Source organism: Zingiber officinale, chromosome 9B (genome assembly GCF_018446385.1).
Source record: "Zingiber officinale cultivar Zhangliang chromosome 9B, Zo_v1.1, whole genome shotgun sequence".
Classification (NCBI taxonomy): domain Eukaryota; kingdom Viridiplantae; phylum Streptophyta; class Magnoliopsida; order Zingiberales; family Zingiberaceae; genus Zingiber; species Zingiber officinale.
This window is the reverse complement of record NC_056003.1, coordinates 119,502,682-119,522,622: the sequence shown is the minus strand read 5'-3', so window position 1 is coordinate 119,522,622 and position 19,941 is coordinate 119,502,682. Positions and strand designations below refer to the sequence as shown.

The 19,941-nt window shown below is 34.4% G+C and overlaps 1 protein-coding gene across 1 annotated transcript; it reads left to right on the top strand.

The window, feature by feature from the left end:
* Positions 1-682: 682 nt before the first annotated feature.
* On the top strand, positions 683-19,265 carry LOC122023861 (ras-related protein RABC2a-like). Its single transcript, XM_042582257.1, has 6 exons — positions 683-905; positions 3,441-3,509; positions 9,933-9,998; positions 13,582-13,703; positions 18,387-18,515; positions 18,820-19,265. Exons 1-6 carry the CDS (start codon positions 764-766, stop codon positions 18,925-18,927), a joined length of 636 nt encoding a protein of 211 aa, XP_042438191.1. The 5' UTR covers positions 683-763; the 3' UTR covers positions 18,928-19,265.
* Positions 19,266-19,941: the final 676 nt, after the last annotated feature.

The following is a 19,941-nucleotide window of genomic DNA, read 5'->3' as shown; positions in this document are numbered from 1 at the left end:
TAGTGTATTAACTATGCTACACGAAAAGTATTTATTTTTTTACTTTAATTAAATTAAATCATAAATTTTAAATCCGATACGGTTACACGACTGAATTTATTAAATATTCTTTTCTTCGAAATTTACAGCAAATAAAACAAGTATTTTAATGGACCAAATATTATTGTTATTTTCGCACTGTGCGACGCGTAATTATAGCGACGGGGACACGTGGAAGCGAAGGGGTCGAAACGTTGTGGACAGCAATTGGTGGTTGCTGTCGCGACAAAGAGAAACACAAGTTACATACTTACCTCAGTGACAGTAAGGGAAAATTATGTTTTCAGTCTGGTAACTTGTACATTTTTTTAATTTTAGTCTTATTATGAGTCAATTTACATTCTTAGTCCTCTAACTTATAATATTTTTCAATTTCAGTCTTTTTTTTACTAAAATTGAAATTTTTCAACAGAAAATGCTGAGTTGTAAATTGAATTTGGGGATTTTGATTTTTGATGACCCATGTGTTTTTTATATTCCAACCACAAACGGGACATTTTCTGTTAAAAAATTTTAATTTTGGAGGAAAAATGACTAAAATTAGAAAATATCATAAGTTACAGAACTAAAAACGTAAATTGACTTATAACATGACTAAAATTGAAAATGATGCAAGTTATAGGACTAACAATGTTATTTTCTCGTGACAGTAACGCCCAAACCCCTCTCTCTCTCTTCGTTACTATCGCCCAACGGCGTTCGACACTGCTTCGTCGGTGGTCGGATGGGTTCGTCGCCGGCGTCGGGGCATGGATGCGACTACTCCTTCAAGGTTCTTTTGATTGGGGACTCCGGGGTGGGGAAGAGCAGCCTCCTCGTCTCATTCATCTCCAACCACCTTGGGGAAGATCTCTCTCCTACCGTCGGTTCGGATCCTTCCCTTTTTTTCCCCTCTTCGCTCTTCTTCATTTTGATACTTGTGCCGTGTTTCGTTGCTTTGTGATTTATTGTCGTCCTGCTTTTGGGGATATATCTTAGTCTCTGTGTCGAGGTTGAAATGTGGATCTTGAATCGAAATGGCCAATTTTCATCACGATGTCGCGTCTAAGCTCTGGTACAAGGCAATTGAGCACCAACTAAGTCTAAGTATACTGCCTAATGTACGCCATGTGTTGGCATGTTCAGAGACAACAGTTAGGATTCACATTATTAATTGAAGACGTTGGCATATGAGAGGTATGTGAGAAAGGTTAGTAAGAACCCATTTCCTGATCACTATACTAGCTTTTTTTCCTTTTTACTCGTTTCCATACACCATTTTAGTTGTCGGACTATGGATTCTGAAAAACTAGATGGTGTCGTGCAAGATTTCACAAATTTAAATGATTGAAACTATTTGTTTGCGACTATTTTGTTAAATTTTCTTTGATTCAAAGTTCTTTCTATCCACAATGTTCTTGACATAGTGTTCAAACCAGTATAAGTTTGCCATTGATTGATAAAGAAGTAATTTTCTTGTTTCCTTAGGCTACAAATACTTAGATTTCTTGCTGTTATGCAATGAATTTTGAATAATCTATAAATAATTATGCATTTGCAAAACTATGGAACCCATCATTGTCAGGGCCATTCTTAATGAAATGGGCTTAGCCATCAGGATTAGATTGAGAAAAACCTATGCAAGTAGGGATAGGGACCGGATTTTGGAGCCTTAACTTGTTCTTGAGGGAGGAGGATAACATTCTAACACCAATTTGAGTGTTGAAATATTATTGAGTTTATTAGGTATTAGGAGTAGTGGGTTCAATCCCACAATTAGTAAGATTTTAACATGAGTCTATATATGCCACAATAATTGTAATTTCATATCAAGAAATACATTTTTTTTTGTCATTTTACACTTCTACATGGTATCAAAACCTCCTAATTAAACTTTTCAAAAGTAGTATTCCCCTTAGAATATGGCTGCTCACCGTTGTTAGGAAGGCCCTCCAAATCTCTCCACTATCTTCTAGTTTTGTTTGTTCGTCCTTCTTTATGTATCGTAATGATTCTCGAGTTAGTATTCCACCCTTGTTTTGTGATTTGTTCTCATTTGGTGCTATTGATGGCCTTTCCTCTTGGACATGATTGATGCCATAATTCCTTGTGCTACCACATCAATAGGAGTGGCTAAAATTGGTTGAAATTTTATTTTGTGCTGGGCGCAAATGAAAAAGGTTGTTCTGCTTGTCGATCAGCATGTGGACAACCGTAGATGACAAAACCTTAGTGAACCTTCTGTGATGACAATGACACATTGGAGGCTTCCCCTAAGGCATGCACGTCCTCCATGAGTAGGGTGTGGTTGGCATGAGTCTTCTGTGAGCGACTTGCCATTTGGAAACTGTGAATAGCATGGATACTCATTATCGGTGGCATATCTTCCATGAAGACGTTGACACATCAGAGGCTTCCCTTGAGGCATGCGAGTGTTTTGTGAATGATACGAGGCTGGTGTAGGTCTTTTGTGAGTAACGTAATGTCTGAAAATGGATGAGAACAATCACAATTCTTCTGCATTCAACTTGGTGAGCACATCTCTGCCCCTCGAGGGGCATTACCCATGTCTCCTTCATTGAGGCGACCTCATTGGACTTTCACTTGCCTTAACATTCTGCCAGAGAAACTCTAGACTTTGTTAATTTCCCTCTTTTGTAGAAGATAACGGACTGATCCCCACATCATCTCTCAGCAGCTCTCCTCAACATCAACCTGCAACAGCAGCAACACTTTCACTTGCATTCTTAACAGCAGTAGAAGGTATCCAACATCCTCATTTTGTCTTCAGTTGAAACCCTTGTTTGATGTCGTTCCTCCCTTGTTCTCCCCATGGAGCATTGCTCCTACTCTGGTTATTTCTTTTCTGATCTCTCTTCTCAACTTACTGGAGATGTTGGAACAAGTCTGGGTCTCGGTTGAGCAGGAAGAAAATTACAGATCTGCCTCCCATCCTTGAACTTTCTCAGCTGAGCATGGATTGGATGTTGAGAGGGTGGTGAGGCCATTCTTGCAGCCTCCCTCGATGCCAATCCCAGATGAGTGTTAGACTAGGATCGATGATGGTTTATATCATATAAAATAATGAGACAGTGGAAATTGGATTGGTTTATTCACTTGGGCACAGACCCTATCAATCACATACTATATTTCATGATTATGGAAATAATAGATATGATACACTAAAAATATCAAGACATCAGTTATGGATAAAAATCAATATTATGGAAACAAGTTACTCTCGATTATGTGTCTGGAAATAATTTGATTGCTGTTGTTTATTAGTTTCAAATAGTTAATTACAATAATGATTTTACATGGGTGACTATGCAATTTTTCACATTGAAATCTTCCACAAATCCATAATTGGTAACTGTCTTTATACATCTAATTTAATCTGTATTCCTCTTGGTTGATTGTAGGAGTGGATTTTAAGATCAAGCATCTTAATGTTAGTGGGAAAAAGTTGAAGCTCACAATATGGGACACTGGTAAGTGTGCTAACATATTTGGAAGTAAGAATAATTGCTTTTATTCTCTTTTAATTATATACTGTGAACTGCAAAGCCATTGCTGAAGTTCACTTGACCTGGATGAATTGCTCTTGATATCTAGCAAGTAAACCTCTATTAATAAAAGAGAATAATGAAAGACCAACATGTTACATATTTTAGTTTGCTAAAAACAGGATTGCTCGTGACATTCTATTGTTTAAAATTTTATGTTGTACCACCAGATATAAGCAAGCACATGTCTTTCCAATGGGTGATGACCATTCAACGTTTGACAATTTTTTGCATACTGCCTAAGGTATAGTAGGTACAAGTTGGGCTTGGTGATGGAGCATGATTGATTCCATTTGATGCAACACTAGTCACATGTAAATCCCACAATAGTTTTTTTTTTTAAAAAAATTGAAGAATATGCATTGCATCGGATCCAAACCACCTTTCTAAACAGCCTTAAAAAATCTAACAAATTTATAAAAAATTAAAACAAACCTTAATTTTAAGCCCAAATTTTGAACTGGACTATTCTCCTTAACCAATGATAGCTAGACTCCAAATTAGTGTTAACTTTTTTCTTTGATTTTCTCTCCATGGTCATCCCTTCCAACGAGTGCGGCACTGTTGCATTTTATTTTCATTCAAATTCGCATGGAATATTGCCAACTTTATTCTCTTCCTGATCACCTTTTCCAATAGTAAGTAAACATTGCAATTGATCAAGAGTTGGAAATTCTCTCTGTTTCTGGTTGTCCAATGACACAGTCAGTATATGTAAAAAGATCTAATGTCTCCTAGTAGATTGACTATTCTCTAATTTGAAAATTCACTTCTGTTTAAATAAATTGATAAATTAAATAATATTAGAATCAATTTTTTTCTTATTAACATAAGTATACTTAATAGAGGAACAAGCTTTAAACTCAAAAATGACTATAAATGGATATATATCCATTGATGTCTTATTAGAACTATTATAAGTATTTTTTATCAATTTGATATTCCTATCTTGTCCTTTGTTAAGTAAATGTTCATTGGACGCTTTATTAGAAGGCTTGTGTAAATGATCATTAGAGGCCTTTTTAGATGGCTTGAGTAAATGATCATTAGGGGTTCTTTTGAAGGCTCAAGTAGATGATCAATAGGGGATTCTTTAGGAGGTATGAATGAAGTATAATTAGTTTCGAGAAAAGGGCCACCATAAGCAACCCATTTTCACTTGAATCGACTATTCCTTAGACTAATCAAACTCTAATCAAGGTTTTATTATGCAGATATGGTTAACTTTGTGTATGATGATGATCAATTCACTTCATAACTCAAGATATCCATTTTGAAAGGTTTTTTAAATTAATAAAATGTACAACATATGTTATTGAGAGAGAACAAACCAAAGGAGGAGGATAATTAGGTGACAACCCTAGGTGGAGAGGAGAACCTGTTGGTTGGTCCTAGGAAGATCGTACCGGTTCCACTGTACAAAAATTTTGTACAAGTGTCGAATCTTTCCTAACAACCTATTGTGTTCTTTAGAAATTAAATTCGGAATCGCAAACGGAACTTAACATTATTGATTCCAAATTTAACTTATCTGTTCTTAATGGTTTAGATTTAGATCGCAAGCGGAACTTAACACTATTGATCCAAGTCCGACCTATGCTACAAAGTTGATTAAATATTTATTTCTAAAATCAGCTCCCAGGTCAAACATGGTGAGACACTAGGCCTTCTTGGATATGGGATCATCCACCACTGTCTCGACAAAGCTTTTTATAGAAATTCAATATTTAATTTCCTAAAATAACATTAGGTTTAACCAAAAAGAACAATCGAATCACAAATTCGAAAAACAAAAAAAACACAGACTCGAATAACAAATTCGAAACTCTAGAATCATATGCCTCTTGTGTTTGAAATTCATACAAAGAAAAACTAGTATGATGCGAAAAACAATTACTAATTATACCTTTCTTTGTAAGCAAATAACCTCTTGATCTTCTACCGTATTCCTCTTCTAATCTCGGACGTTGTGTGGGCAACGATCTTCCGAGACGAGAATCACCAAGCTCCTTCTCCAAGCTAGATTCGGCCACCACCAATTATCCAAGAGATGTAGAGGTCCTGCCACCACCACCAAGCTCCAAGGGATGCTAGAAACAAAGTCTCCTTTCTCTCCTTCTTCTCCTAGCTAGAACCGGCCACCAAGGACTCCTCTTGTGTTGATGTCGCCAGCCACAAAGGAGGAAGAGAAAAGGAGAAGAGCTAGAAGCAATAGGGCCGACCACCACCAAGGAAGAGAGGGAGGGAAATAGAATAGAGTTGTTAGCCATGAAGGCACCCCTACCCTCTCTTTTATAATCATTGGTCTTGGCAAATAAGGAAATTTAAATAAAAACTTCCTTAATTCCTTTTTCCATGAAAAGGAAAATTTAATTGATTAAAAATCAATTTCCTTTTCTTTATCTACATGGCCGACCACCTACAAGCTCCAAACAAGGAAAGTTTTAATACAAGAAATAAAACTTCCTAATTTGTTTCTGGAAATTTTTAATAAAAATTTCTCTAATAATTTATCCCTTCATGGTTGGTTATAAAAGGAAATTTCTTTAAATTAAAATTTCTCTTTTAAAACATGTGAATGATTTCCAAAAAGGAAAGTTATCTCTAAATTAAAATCTCCTTTCAATCTACAAATAAGGAAAGATATCTAATCTTTTCTTAATCTTTTGTAGAAACTTATAAAAGGAAATATTTAATTTTAAAACTCTCTTTTTAAATCATGAACATAGTTACAAAAAGGGAAAGTTTTATCAAAATTAAAATCTTCCTATCAATCTATAAATAAGGAAAGATATCGAATCTCTTCTTAATCTTTTGTAGAAAGCTATAAAAGGAAAATTTTAAATTTTAAACTTTCTTTTAAAACCATGGAATCCACATAAGAAAAATTTTAAAATAAAAATCCTTTTATTTTGTTTAGGGACGGCCACACCATGCTTGGGCTCCAAGCATTGACCGACTCCTCAATTTGGCTCATCCTTTTTTCTTTGGCCGGCCCAAGCTTGGGTTCCAAGCTTGCATGGCCGACCCCATTAGGATGGGTAAGAAGGTGGGTAACGGTGGGTATAATACTTTATAAATAAGAGGTTACGATAGGGACCAAGAGGAGGAATTGGTTTTGGTCTCCCGATGAAATTAAGCTTCCCGTGTTCGCCCCGAACACTCAACTTAATTTCATCAATAATAATTCATACCACTAAAGAATTATTATTTAACTACCGCACCAATCTCAAATTACATTTTGGGCTCCTTATTATGAGTGTGTTAGTCTCCCTGTGTTTAAGATGTCGGATGCCCACTGATTAATTGAGTTACTGACAACTCATTTTAATTAATATCTCAGTCCAAGAGTAGTACCACTCAACCTTATCGTCATGTCAGACTAAGTCCACCTGCAGGGTTTAACATGACAATCCTTATGAGCTCCTCTCGGGGACATTATCAACCTAGATTACTAGGACACAGTTTCCTTCTATAATCAACAACACACACTATAAGTAATATCATTTCCCAACTTATCGGACATTTTGATTTATCGAGCTAAATCTCACCTTTTAACAAGTCAAAGAAATAAATACTAAATATATGTGCTTGTTATTATATTAGGATTAAGAGCACACACTTCCATAATAACTAAGGTCTTGTTCTATTATTAAGTCAGTATAAAAAGAACTTACCTTAAATGGTTCTACTCAATACACTTAGAGTGTACTAGTGTAATTTATTAGTCAAGATAAACTAATACCTAATTACACTACGACTATTCCAACGGTTTGTTCCTTTCCATCTTAGTCGTGAGTAACTGTTTATAATTTATAAAAAACTGATAACATGATCTTCTGTGAGTGACACCACTCACCATGTTATCTACAATATAAATTAATTGAACAACTACACTTAGCAAATAAATGTAGACATATGACCATGTAATTCTTTTATTTCAAAATAGATGTTTACAAAAAGCTAGGCTTATAGTATACATTCTAACAGAACCATCATATGGAGGAGGCCATATATGTTATAGATGTCAACACGATCTATATGATGAAAATGGTTGTTGTAGTTCCTACCATGGTAGAGGAGTGGCCGAGGGGAGGGGAGGTGTTGCCATCTCAAGAAGGATGCAAATATTGATTTTTTGAATCGATCAACCATAGTTGCTTCAATGTAGGCTACAAAAGAGAGGAACAAAAAGGGGAAGGTGAAGGAGATAATGTTAAGCCTTCGAGGAGCCTTTGGTTTTGTTTCGAGGCCTCAGGTGAGTTCCGCGTGTTAGCCAATGGGTGGAACGAAATGTTTCTCCTATCAAATGAAACAAATGATATTATAATCCTTGACTAAGAGAATTATTTAAATTCCATCTAAGAAATAAGTGAATTGAAGTAGGAGTGTACAAACAAAACAACAACTAAGCCTTATCCCACTAGGTGGGGTCGGCTATAACCAAGTCTTTTTTGGTCTTTCTCGTTTGATATGCGTGTTTGTTATAGTTTCACATCGCCTAACTGAAACATTTATTGGTCGTCTAAGTACATGTTCGTACCATCTTAAATGTGTCTCTTGGAGTTTTCCCTCAAAGTAGAAGGGTATATATGATTAAAATTGATTTGTTGATTCTGGTAAGATTGAAGTCTGCCAAAGCATGCTGAGTTGTCTGAATTGTACTATTCTGACCCACACGAACTTGTAAAGATACTTTGAACTTTGGCACGAGTGTTCTTTCTTTTCTTTGATTTTGGATGCTAATTTAAGATGGTCATGGTTGTATTCACAGAATTACAATTACAGGCTAACAATTTGTTGAGGGTCCCACCACCCAAACTGGGGTTCCTGCAGTTTATTGAGCTAACCATCGTAGAGGTTTATTCAAGCTAACCTTCGCTGAGTTGTCTCTAGTTGTTGAATCTCACTTAATATTCAAGTCTAAGCAACGTTGCGATACTGACATGTGTTGGCAGGATATTATAGACTGTGTCGAGCATAACTGTACATATCAAGCAACTATCTCATGTCAAAAAATGACATTAATGTTCCTTGATACTCCATTGATCATGTGATAGTATACTAGATACAGACTACTTATACTTTGTGGCTCTAAATTGAATTGTAATGTACAAATATTTGGGTATAAAAATTTAATTAGTTTGATGCTACATACGATTCACCTCCTCTTTATTGCCACATCTGTCTTGAATCGATCACTGCCAGATTTCAATAGTATGTAGAGCCATTGAATTGCATAAGCTTTGTATGTGTTTCAGGGATCTGCAGCCCGGAAAATTTGGTTCATGATCAGCCTTTGGCAAACAATTTGTATTATAGGACCTGCAGTATATTTTGTCTTATCCATATCTTGAACCTTCTAATAATCTTTATACATATATCTTTGGGATCTTTCTGAATATTTTATGGTACATTTTTTGCTAGATATGATGGGATTGTTTAAATTCTAAATGTATTTTCCAAATCTGCTTCCTTAATTTTATCTTGAACCATGTCAAGTCTTGAACACTGGGTTGCCATACAAACAGATGGGTCAATCAGTCAGTCATGTTAATAAAAGTAAATATAACTATTACTAAATTGTAAGAAGGCCAAAGAATTGGAAGAATTTAGATGGCATTTTGCTTTTAACAAAACATAAGACAACTATTACACTTCATTCTAAAGTTTTGAGGCTATTTAATTTGCTAAAACTTTGGCTAGATTAGCTAGGAAAATGACTATTATTAATAAGAAAGGAGCAATCTAAATTAACTGGACAAATTTTGGATAGATTTGCATTCTATTGAATATTTTCACATTAGTTTGGATTAGAAGAGTTAGTTCTGATTAACATAGAACAACTAAATGGATTTCTTAATCCACTTGTTGAATATCCTTATTTTGGTAGGCGGACCGGAAAAGTCTTTTAATTGACAACTCCAATTTAGGGTATATGTTTCTTCCTAGACAGTATAAGTTTACTTAAATCCTTAACTATTGGTGTTGGTGAAATGGTTGTTTTTGCTATTTTAGATCATTTATAGTTATCATCCACTTTGAACTCACTTGGATATTTGTCAGTTGCATTCATTGTTATAGTTATAGTTAACTAAGATTTCTTTTATATACATGGAATGAGTACTTAATGAGATGTTAAAAAAACTTAATTTCTTATGTTGCTTAGTCTATAATTATTTCTTGAGAGCATATTGGGAAGCATGGTTCTGCAATGCATACTTCTGAATTTCTAAATAGTCTTTCAGTAATCTGCTTATATTTGACTTCATGTGAATATTCTTGATGCACGATATACTTTTTCTTTTCCCCTTCTACTCTCATCAACAATTTATAAATGCTTTGCAGCTGGACAGGAGAGGTTCAGGACCCTAACTAGCTCTTATTTCAGAGGATCTCAAGGAATAATTCTCGGTAAATGACTTATCTAAATGGCTCACTCACTTTTTTATTTTTTGCATTGAAATACTACTAGATTTCATGGATGTTACCATTCTATAAAAGCTCTTATCTGTGATGATCTCAGACAATTTCTTCTTAAACTGCTTAGAACGTTAATGTTGATGAAATAACTTGAGATTAGATATCAGAACCACTTCTTAAGATTAGTTGATACCAATATGGATTGACTGAGTTGGATTCGTATCAGCAAAGATTGATCTGATATTTTCTGAGAATTTGATTATCTAAGAAGATTGTCAAAGAAGTTTTAAACAAAATTCAAGATTTAAAGAAATTACATATAAATGTGTTAATTTCACTAGAAAATAGAAGGATAAAATAGATGGAAATCAGTTAAACCAAGAATAAGAATTGATGAGATTAGTTGAAATTTGGTTGTATTAAGTTGATTAATATTTTTGTTGAACACAATTTGATTCTCAGAAAATGCACACAAGAGGGATAGTATCTTCTTTATCTCTTGAATTCTAATTTAACTTTCTCAACCTGGCTACCATGAGCCTTCCTTCATCCTTGTTACTACTTGTAAACAATATGATCATAAGTAATTTATGCTATTTTAACGTCCCACTAATGCTCTGTGTATGTGTGGTAGAAATTGGCTGCGGATAGGTAAGAATGGTGCTTTACTAACTTGTGGTAATTAACAATCTTAAGGTGCATAATTACTTTCCTTAAGTTTAATGGATTACCACCACTAATGTACAATTGGGTTCAACAAATTTCCTCGAGGATACAAGATTGTCCATTTTTCTATGTTAGAGGAAGATCAACTATACCATTTAGGAGCTAATTAGAAATGTTTATGTTGACATGATTAGTACTAAGCAATTATAAAATAATGATTGCTTATATGCTGAAAATGCATATAACCTTAAGAAATTTTTAATTTGCCACTATATATAGTTCCACGGCACACCTAATGCTTTATGCACAGTTACTAATTTACCTAAAAATTATAGATATAGCATGTTCCATGAGGTTGTCAAAGTAATGGAAGATTTTTTTAAAAAAAAAATGTTATCCTAATCATGGCTTAAGATATTGTGTTGTGTTTGTATCACGAGCGGAATTTATCGTTTAACCTACCTACCTTCATCGGCATGGGTTCGAAATTGGGAGTCAAGATCTCGCGGTGGCCTTGTGGTGACAAATTATTGTGATTGACTTTATTTATTTTCTTTTTCCTATTGCCATTTTTTAAATTTTTTTTGTCTTTTTATTCCTTTCACTATTAATTTTTTCCTCCTCCGTTGTTAATTTTTTTTCCATCTTTAATTGTTAATTTTTTTTTTCCATCCTTCACCGTTACATTGTACCCTCCTTCATTTGTCTGCAAGGGTAAAAAAAATCTTGTAAACTTTTTAAGGATGATTAATTTTTTCCCTCCTTTGTTCGTTCATGAGGTAAACAGAAAGGAAAAAAAAATCTCTTTTGTTTTCCTCCATTTGTCCACAAGGTAAATAGAGAAAAAAAAACTCTTTAAGATGGAGGAAAATAGATTGTTAGAAAAATAAAAAATTAAATATAATATAATTTATAACCATATAAAATATTAATATACTACTACTGTTAAATTAAATTATTCTGTATATAAATTTGGTTTAATTTTAAACTAATCAAAATAAATTCAAATTAAATCCAATGTAAGCCTATTTGATTCTACCATATCTACTTAGTAGACTTCAGTTTGACTTTTACTCAATAAACATCAAATATTTCACGAGATAATATTAAAATTTGTACTCAATATTTAATATTTCAAATATAATTCAATAGTAAGTCTCTATAACAATCAAATATTAATACATATATTTTTAATTAATGTATTTATATTTAAAAAAACATCAAATCTGTATTGATATGACATGATATGATACCGAAACTGATCATAAATTGAAACTTCAGCACGGTTCGAAATTTTTAAACTGGACCATGGTTTGAAATTTCGTATCGTGCGAAACGGTCAAAATGTATCATTCCAATAAATTATCGAAACTCGATACTATTTAGTATAGACAATGTTTCCTTCTGTTTCATTTCTTTCCTCCTTCAACCTTCAATCCATCATCGACACTGTATCAACACATCGACATGATATCGTCCTAGTCAAAGATCGGCACAACTCTACATTTTGAACCTTGACTTTACCATAATTCAATCTATCTTTTTTATTAAGGTTTCTACCAATTTTAAATAGTAATTGACTACTCAGCTTTTGGCATAAAATAAATACCGACAATCATAAATCATAAAATGTAGTAAAATTTTAAATTACACTACCCTCTTCATTTCTTTCTCTACTCCACAGCCTCTATGTGAATGAATGTGCTGCCAACAAACTCTCCCTACTTGTCCATTTAAACCGTCTCTGTAACTTTTAAATCATTGGAACGCTATGAATGGTTTCATTTAGATTCTCCTGATTGTCTCTTTGATTTAATCATACAATCCTACTTAAGGGGAATGAACAATGTTTTAATTGTTTAAAAATCAATTTTAGTGCAATAATTTTATCATCATTCTCTTCATCAACATTGCACTCGTAAACCTTATCTAACATAATACCTTACTATTTTCATTTTAAATTTTTTTCAATATACTAAATTTTAAAACTTGCATTACCTTTTTATCTATCCTTTTCTCAAATCTATTTTTTTTGTTAATTTTTCCTAAATATTGCACCTGCCAATCATAGCTGTTTACATGAAAGTGTTCCTTCCTATATCCGATATTGCTAATATAATCCTATAATTGTGTATGCACTTCTTTGCTGGGCTTGGATTTACAAAACTACTAGAACCCTTTCATATTTTGCATCATATTTGGGTGTTGATGACCTAATGTTATAACAGATAAGAGTAACATCCATGCTTATAAGGTAGACATTTATATCAAAGAAGTGTAACATCTATTCTCGCAGGTTACCTTGAATATCATGTCATGTCCACAACTTGAGTCCAAAAATGACATCATCAGAGTCCTCTTAACTCCACTTGTTTTGTGCATGCTCTATATTAGGCATGATCATTTTTACTCTAACACACCTATATTTTTATAGCAAGCTATGCATCGACCAAGATCTATTCTCCTGCTCGAGATAGAGGATTATAGTTATGTCTTAGTTCTACATGGTTATTACTTTAGTACTTAGTCATGCGTCCTTTCTAATTAATTTTATCTTCAGTCAAAGTTTGCTCCCTACAGTGGATTGTTGCCTCTTAACTCTTAAGCCAAAAAATCTTTATCTTTTCTCCAAGCTACATTCATATCCTGTTAAATCTCCATCAGCAACCGTGCAACTGGTTTTAAAGTCAGACCATTTAAGTTCCTGATATTAACTTTTCAGAAAAGTAATATCAAACAATGTTTACATACAAATACATTTGGGATATTAACAAGAAACATTTGGTACTAATATTTATGATATACTTTTTTCTTTCTGCAGCTACTTGTATCTGTAATTTTAGACAAGGTTTGATGTAATTACTAAATTGCACTGTAAATTATTTAACTCTTTACTTTTTCCTGTTAGTTTATGATGTGACAAAGAGGGAGACGTTTAATAATCTTGCTGATGTATGGGTCAAAGAAGTAGAAACGTACTCGACAAACCACAACTGTGTCAAAATACTCGTTGGGAATAAAGTAGACAAGGTTAGTTTATCTCATAATACCTCGGCTTCTGCTTTATATGTATGTCTGATGCCTCTGGTTTTGTAGTGAAAGGCTATACTAGTGGGACAACTTATAGTAATTCCCATGTCATTAATCAGTTGCTATGATGTTGTAAACATCTTGTTTAAAATCAGAAATATTTTACAGATTGTTAAAGAATCAATGCAGCTTTTATCCTTGTTATTTAATTTTTATTTTCTGTAAGTTTCTCTACTTGAGATAGTTCCCAGATAGGATCTCCTTCTTCAGTCTACATGCCATAATTTGCAGTTTCCATTTGAAGGTATGGTGTGTCTATACCTGTGCTACACCAATCAAGTTTTTTTTTTTTGAAAAATAAAAATTATATAGCTCCTGTTTTGTGGATTATGCAGCTTGATCATTTCCACTTGAAAGTGGAAAATATTTGGGATAAGTCTCTAGGTTTTCCTATCTACCCATGGTTATTATTCAGCTAGTTATGCTTTACACTATATTCTACAAGCAAGTTCCTCGTATTTACAATTAAGTCTCTAGTTCTCTCCTTCAAGTTGGCCATTAGATATTATGAAAACTTAGCTTGTTATAGATATACTCATACCTATTACCTCTTGAGACTTGGTTAGAAAATTCATTAATTGATCAAGTTGATAAATGATGTGATAACTTTATTAGATTGCACCTTCTCTTTGATAAAGTAAAAAAATCAACCAATGCTTTATATGCTTGTTGAACATTAGATTAAAGACTGTGTATGACATCTTAGTTATACTATAGTTTTTGAAGCTCTGTAGTTGCTTTCCCGCACTTGATCTGGATATAATAGTTTTCAAGTGTTGCCTTTGGGAAAGCTTTCTTAGTTAGCATTAGGATACCTTAAAATCTAAAGGTGATCTTGATCCTAATACAGAAGACCTTTGCCTTGTCAGTGTTAGTATACACTAAAATTCAAGGTGATCCCAATCCTCACACTTAAGACCTAGACCTTTTTATTGAGGTATTCTTTAGGTACCATAAAATTTTCAAGGTTTTTCTTCAAATGGTCATGACATAAAGGTTGCTTTTGGTTAGGGATAATGTAATCAAGTTCGTAATGTAATGTAATTAATATTACATTACAACGTTTGGTGAAAGAATTATATACTATGCATGTAATCTTTGATTACAAGGGTGATTACATTCTTTTATTTGGTGTCCATTATTTTTTTATAAAGAATATAATTCATATTATTATAAAATGATAAAAATATCCTGGATCGGCGGCGGCGGTTGTCGGCGTTCGACGGTTGCGACGGGCGGTGGCCGGCAGTGGTTGCGGCGGTGGTAGTGGGCGGGCAGCGACAATGACGTTGGCAATCGGTTGGTACTGGAAATAGACTAGGTATATTTGATATTTAAATTTTAGTTAAACATTGAGCTTGGAATGTAATCCAGATTATATGTTATTAGCCTTATAATCTAGATTACAAAAGTTTAGACTGATGACCCCTTATCAAACGCAGCCAAAGTCTCAAGAAAGTAACTGATCATGTTCACTGCGAATGATATGGCTAGTGTGTAATTATATGGTAGCTTAGTTCAATGATTGAAATTTAAGTCATGCTATCCAGCATGGCTGAAATTTTGCATTATAATTGATCACTGATACACAAGAATAAGAAGCACATTGTAATTGCTTGTTTCTTGGTGTCAAAAGTGGTGTTGAAGTTGTGGAGTATCGATGGTTGTCTCAGTTGGTACCAAAGGACACATCAAAAGTGATTCTCATTGTGGATCATGGAGAGGAAATGGGAAAGTTATAAAAGGGCCAAGAGGCTAGAAAAGGACTACCAAGGGTGAGGAGTACTAGCACAGATTGCAGAATTATCAAAAGCAAAGAAGTTTTTGCCATGTGAGCCTTGGCACACATCTTGAAGGGGAGCCTTGGCACAACGGTAAAATTGTTGTCATGTGACCAAAAGGTCACGGGTTCGAATCTTGGAAACAGCCTCTGCTTTTAGCAGGGTAAAGCTGCGTACAATGGATCCTTCCCCGGGACCCCGCATGGCGGGAGCTTCGTGCACCAGGCTTCCCTTTAAAGAGGTTTTCATCTTGTTGGCTGATGGAAGAATTGGCTCTTAGGAAGAATTAGGTGAGGAGTCAAGTAAGGAATCGGGCCAGGAATTAGGTAAAGAGTCAAGTGAAGAGTTAGGCCTTGTCCGTGGACTTAACCAAGATGGTGCAATCCATGAAATATTGGTTTTCCTATTTGGCTTCTTTGTTGTAATCATAGAGCCAAAAAGACTCAAAAGAAGGCTAGTATTTGGTGGCATCAAGAACAAGTTAATTGAGGCTGACATTTTAAATTGAGAGGAGTCCTAGAGGAATCACCAGGTAAAAGGTTGTACTAGTTGGATTGAAAAATGTCGGAATAGGTTTCCACAACCACAAATGGCTAGAGGTATTGCTTGTAGGAAGGTTTTGGAGCTACTAGTCTTCTTGGCTTCTATCTTGCTATAGGAATTCATGGACAGAAACCCAGAGGTATGAGTTATCTCTGGACAGGCGTAGAGGAATGCATGGTCAGGTTCGCATGCAGAGGAAGATCTGCTAGACTTTATAAAGTCATCAAGGAGTTTAGTTGACTGCTACATTTCTCACTTGAAGAAGCAGCCTGCAGGTGCACCACAGAGACTCAATGTTGGTTAGGATTGTCAACAGATGCTTGTGTGGATAAGGGCACAGAGGACTCTACCACTGAGTCATTGAGGGAAAAGGTTCCACATGAGGGGAGCTGCCAATAGGTGTACGGCTCTTGTACAGGAAGGGAGTGTATCCACTTGGTAGTGTAGGAGGTGGCCATGATTGTGGGAGAGAAATCGATAATAGCTCTTCCATGGTGGGAGCAGATCATAAGTCTGTTGTATGTGCATGAGGGGCTACATCGAAAGAAAGGGGCATGCGAAGGACGTGACATGTGTCAAGTGTCATGCCTATGTTGAAGGCTTTCAAGTGTGGCTTGCACATGAGCAAAGCCCTTCTTTGCCACGAGAGGAGGCTGGGGGCTCTAGTCTGGATCTCACAAGTGAAGGAGCTACTCACTAGAGCAATCAATAGTGGGGAATGGATCAGTATCACAACTTTGAAATGACATTGATGTTCCAAAATTAGGGGTTAATTTTCCAGGTAATACTTTGCCTATGTTTTATTATTTGTTACTATAAAATTATACTATGCACCTTATATTATATCATTTTTACAAATAGGTTTCTAATATTTACATTTAGGTTCCTAACCATTTCAATGATTCAATGAATCCTCTTCTTGTATGTGTAATTAGAAATTTCATTCCATTCACTTTAATAAAAACCTTTATTAGACCTTCTTACTTTATTTTCAACTTAGTTCTTTTAAAAGTATACTTTTCCATTTACAAATGCAGATTGTATATTACCTTATGGTGATAATTAAAATGTTCATTTGTATTTTCATGTTTGATTCAAATGAATAACACCTCTAAATCTTGTTTTCCATGTATCTTGTTCAAGGAAAAGAGGTTCCAACTTGCTATGCGAGGCAATCACCTTGATGACCTTCCATTGGTTAAAATCAAGTAGTAACCATAGCAATGCATTTTTGAGAGCATTGTAGACCTAATAGTGAGCTCATAGTGTCATTTTAACTACAAGAATACTATTAAAATATTTTTAGAAAAAAAAACTTGATGTCAAGAAGGGTATAAATATTTTTTTGGCGAATGTTGTAAACCCAATGGTAGTCTTGTATTGCCATTAAGCAAGGAAAAGCAGCCGATTTGGACTTGCTAGGCATCCAACGGTCAAAATCAAGGAGTGAGAGCATGAATAGAAGTTTCACTACTAAAATGGTGGTATGACATTATCATTTTGACTATGGATGATCATCTAAAAAACCTTTTAGAACACCTTGATGGTCTTTCAATTTTCAAGATGAGATGCATGAGAATGAATATTCCTAGGAGCACTTAATGTATTTGCCATGAAGTGTAATTTTGTTCGTTTGAAGACATCCATGCCATGGTTTAAAATGTTGTTCTATGCCGGGCGAAACGGGCGGAACCTTCTTGATTTTGACCACTAGAATACCATCTTTAAAAAACATGTAATGATCTATATTTTCAAAAGCATCTTGATGATCTTCTCATGGTAAAAAATGGTAATATGAGAGTACCATTGGTTTCCCAATGCTCAGGAATTGATTCATGGCCTTGTTGATTTTGAACACTAGAAGTTCATAAACATATATTTTTTAAAATTATAGAAGTATTTGAGCGGAGGATTTTTTAGAATGTCAAAAGGGAAATTGTGCCTTCTGGTAAATTTAAAATCATGGCTCGCAATTTGATAATTAGCAAAGTGCTCCCTTTGATAAAATGTCAAAAATTTATTTCTACATTTATTAGGTAGATTTATGTTCGAAAAATCAAGAACATCTAACATTTTCTTCTATTTCATTTTGTAAAGAAATCACTTAAAAATGCTCATCACAAGTATATCAATATCAAATTAACCTATTAGTTCCATTTGATACTTGTAATCACTTTTCAAGTTTGTCATCATACCATATATTTCTTAAAATAGTCGCAAAATATTTTCACTGTCAGTTTATTCATGGAAGTTGGAACAGAGAAGCATCATTTTCATACAAATATGTTAATTTTTCTAGGATGCTGATAGATCGGTAACAACAGAAGAGGGGATCGCCTTTGCAGATGAGTATGGTTGTTTGTTCTTTGAATGCAGTGCAAAAACAAGAAACAACGTGGAGAGATGTTTTAAAGAATTGGCATTGAAGGTAAGTTACTTGGGCTTCCGGTCCCTGTCTTTTCTAGTCTGATAAAAAATCTAGATTTTAAAGCTCTGATTAGTAAATTATTGACCAACGCAATTATTCATAAAAGAAAGAAAACATTAAGATGGTATGAAGAACTAGTTTAAATATTGCTAGTGATCCTTGCATGCATAGATCAATGGAGGCATAAGACCTATATAGCTGGGACAAAGAGTCCTTGAGAATTGCTTGTCCATTTTATCAAGTCTTCCAGCCAATGGCCAAGCTGCTTGCATACTACAAATTGATAATATCACTACTATTTTAGATTCTGGGAGTTCCAGAACTGCTGGAAGAAGGATCTGCACCAGTTAAAAGGAATATTCTGAAACAGAAACAGGGACAACAGGGCCAATCAGGTGGATGTTGCTCATGATTTTTTATACCTGAAGCACTGCTTAGAGAAGGAAGTGAAGTCTAAATGGATCGTCTGTCTCCTGCACAAATGTGGTTTAAGATTGTCAATGTGTTGTATCAGTTAACTCTGTGTGATCTTGATGTGTACCAACAGGAGTGGTATTGAGTGGATTGGAAAATGTATGTACAGAAAAAATATTCACTTTATCGTGTGTGATAGCTGATCATGATTCTATTTGTAAAAAGGAAATGGTCTTAGGAAAGTAAGGGAAGAAGATGAACTGAACCTCCTATGTTCTTTGTATTTTTTTTGTAATATTGTTCAATTATTCTAATCCTGTTTATTCTTTGTCTGTATGATGAGGTCTGTAACTTGATTAGAATAGCGATGTTGAATGGAAAAAAGTAATTAATCATTGTCTTATTTTTAAGGGAGAGAGGAGAGGAGAGGTTTGTAACTCGAGGAGAAATTTGTGATTTGATTAAAGACATTTGTGAATATGTCGGTAAATGTATTTAGCAGTAGATTAGCGATCAAAAGAGTTTATAATGGATCAAATTTTTTAGTCAATTATTATTTACTATTAAAATTTAAGTCGATCCTTAATCGTTTTGACGGGTTCTCGAGGGAAAGTTTGAGACTTATGTTGGAAAAATATGAATGAAATACGATTTGTGAATTATTAATCCTACTGGCATGAAGTGTAATGTTACTAGAAGTCACTTGAATCTTATGTACCTAAACTAATGAAGGGTCTTTATATGAGCCTATAGTTTGACCACTTTGTGTTAGGCTAGTGGATGGTTGGATAGTTAGACGGAGGTGAATAGTGATTGACATATAAATAAAACTTATATTACTCTTGCTAATACTTTAGCAAAGTCACTCAAATTAAACAAGTAATGTAGCAAAAACATATGAATTTAAAGTATACCAATAAGATGATGTAATATGGTTCAAAACTCTCGTTTCTGCTCCATGGCCTATGACTAATTGATGATTCACTCCTAAAATCCCTCTATCCATTGTGGA